We start from the raw sequence: 2,491 nt of genomic DNA on the forward strand, positions 1-2,491 counted from the left end.
AAAAAAAAAAAACACAAAAAAACAAAACCAACAATGCCTTAGGAAGTGTGTCAACATCTACCATGCTTCGTTTGCAGACTGAAGCTACAGGAATTAATTCAGATGAAGTGATTCCTGACCATCTGAGACCACAACTGAACACAGGCTAACTTCATATCCATTCTTTTAAGAGCCTTGTTTAGTAACAATGCTTTCTTTCCCTGCTTTGAGCTCCAGTGGCTCAGCACCCTTTCTTCCTCCAGATAGAGATCATCAAGTTTTCTCCAGTTGTGTGCAGAGCTTCTCCATTCCGTACCTGTCACCTGGGCTGGTGAGGCATGAGACGCCTCTTCCTCCTTCAGTCCCTAGCTGTCTTTGATGAGTTCAGAGCTGGTGGTTTGAGAATGACATAATGTTAAACCAAACTTCAAGCTAGTCAGTAGCAGGGAAGTTGGGAAAACAAGATTTTAAAAGCTGCCTTGGCAAGATAGAGAGCAAAATGTCAAAATCCTGTTTCGTATTTTGTTTTTTCCTTTTTTAAAAAATAATTTTTATTATTGGTGTTGTACAGAGGGGCAACCATTTCATAAGTCAGTAAGGAGTATATTTCTTCTTGTGGACAATGCCACCCCTTCCTTTAGATTCCCCTCCCCCTCCCATCCCTGCCCACAAATTATATAGGTCATTTTCCACATGGTGTATACTGAACGGCATGAGTATATTTAATAAGGCCTTACTGGAGAGAAAAAGGATTTTCCTCTGCTAAACTAAAGAATCTTATTCCTGGGGCTGGGAAGGTGGCTCAGTGGTAGAGCGCTTGCCTTGCATGCATGAGGCCCTGGCGTCGATTCCTCAGCACCACATAAGCAAAAAAGAAAAAGGCCGGAAGTGGTGCTGTGGCTCAAGTGATAGAGCACTAGCCTTGAGCTGAAGAGCTGAGGGACAGCGCCCAGGCCCAGAGTTCAGGGTCCACAACCGGACCCCCCCAAAAAAAAGGCTCAGGGAGGGCTGGGAATGTGGCTTAGCATGCATGAAGCCCTGGGTTTGATTCCCCAGTACCACATAAACAGAAAAAACTGGAAATGCTGTGGCTCAAGAGGTATAGTTCTAGCCTTGAAGCAAAAGAAGCTCAGGGACAGTGCCCAGGCCCTGAGTTCAATCCCCAAGACTGGCGGGGGGAAAAAAAAAAGCTCAGAGACAGAACCCAGGTCCAGAGTTCAAGCCCCATGACTGACAAAAAAACAAAGATTAACAGTATATACAGGAACTCTCAGCCATTTCTTAAACAACCTTAGTTTTGCCTTAATTCCTTTGATCTTGAAACAAGTTGAAGATAAAATGTTATATTTCAAGGACCTTTCCTTTTCCAAAGCATTTCCTCTTGTCCTATCACTAGGCCAAAGCAGGAACTTTTAACCACACAAAGACTCTCACTTGGCATTTCCATCATCATTGTGTGTGCATGTATGCACTGTGTACTGAGGATCAAACCCAGGGCACAGAAGCCAAGTGTTCTTCTAGGGAGCTAACCCAGCCCTCCCTCTTCACCCACTTCTGATATGTATGTGATTGGAGGCAGAGCATATTTTTCCCTGTTGTATACTTCTATGTTGTTTTTACAGGAGCCACCATAACATTTTCATGGCTAAAACCATGCCATTCTCAAGTGAGATGTTCCTTGCAATGTCCTTCTTCCTGTCCCCTCCCCATTTTCTCCCAAGGAAATGTCAGTAGGTTTTTTCTCTTTTTTTTTTTTTTGCTCCTGATTACACATCAGTCCTTGTTCTTCTACTTGCAGTGTGAAGTGGCCACCATTGACAGACAGAGAGACCCTGAAGGAAATTTCACAGAATTGAGAACAACAAAAATGAAACCAGAACTGCTGAGTAGCCACATCCCCCCAGGCCACATCCCCAAACCTGTGGTGATGCCGGACTATGTGGCGTGAGTACCAGGCCAGGCCTTCCTGCTGGTCTCCGAGTTACTGTAATCATAAGGAGTTTGCCCTCCAAGGGTAACAAGTTAACTGACGGTTGCATGTGGTTAGTGAAGACTAAGCTAAACCCATTTTTTTTTTTCTCCTCAGGAAATATCCTGTAATTCACACGGATGATGATCGCGAACGTTACAAAGCTGTGTTCCAAGACCAGTTTTCCGAGTACAAAGAGCTGTCAGCAGAAGTGCAAGCTGTGCTGAGGAAGCTTGATGAGCTGGACGCGGTGATGAACAGGTTGCCGCATCGCTCGGAAAACCGCCAGGTCAGTGCACCGCTGCCACAAGGAGCACTGACGCTCAGAGCACCAGTGGGAGCTGCTCCTTACGACTGTTTCTAGCCATCTCCGTCTACTGTCTGTGTCTAGGAAAGATCTCCAGGGTGACTAGTTAAAATTATCACTCAGATGTGGGGAGTGTGGCTCTGTAGTAGAATCCTTACCTGGCTCACCTAAGGTCCTGGGTTTGATTAGCAATGCTACACACACATTCTCTCTCTCTCTCTCTCTCTCTCTCTCTC

The 2,491-nt window shown here is 45.3% G+C and overlaps 1 protein-coding gene across 1 annotated transcript in view; it reads left to right on the forward strand.

The window, feature by feature from the left end:
- Marveld2 (MARVEL domain containing 2) overlaps positions 1-2,491 on the forward strand; it is a 14,800-nt gene that overhangs the window by 5,781 nt on the left and 6,528 nt on the right. The window contains exons 3-4 of the mRNA XM_013015841.1: positions 1,778-1,923; positions 2,066-2,237. Coding sequence (XP_012871295.1) covers positions 1,778-1,923; positions 2,066-2,237 — 318 coding nt within the window. The remainder of the gene's footprint in view (positions 1-1,777; positions 1,924-2,065; positions 2,238-2,491) is intronic.

Source organism: Dipodomys ordii, unplaced genomic scaffold, assembly GCF_000151885.1.
Source record: "Dipodomys ordii isolate 6190 unplaced genomic scaffold, Dord_2.0 Scaffold28, whole genome shotgun sequence".
In the NCBI taxonomy this organism is placed as follows: domain Eukaryota; kingdom Metazoa; phylum Chordata; class Mammalia; order Rodentia; family Heteromyidae; genus Dipodomys; species Dipodomys ordii.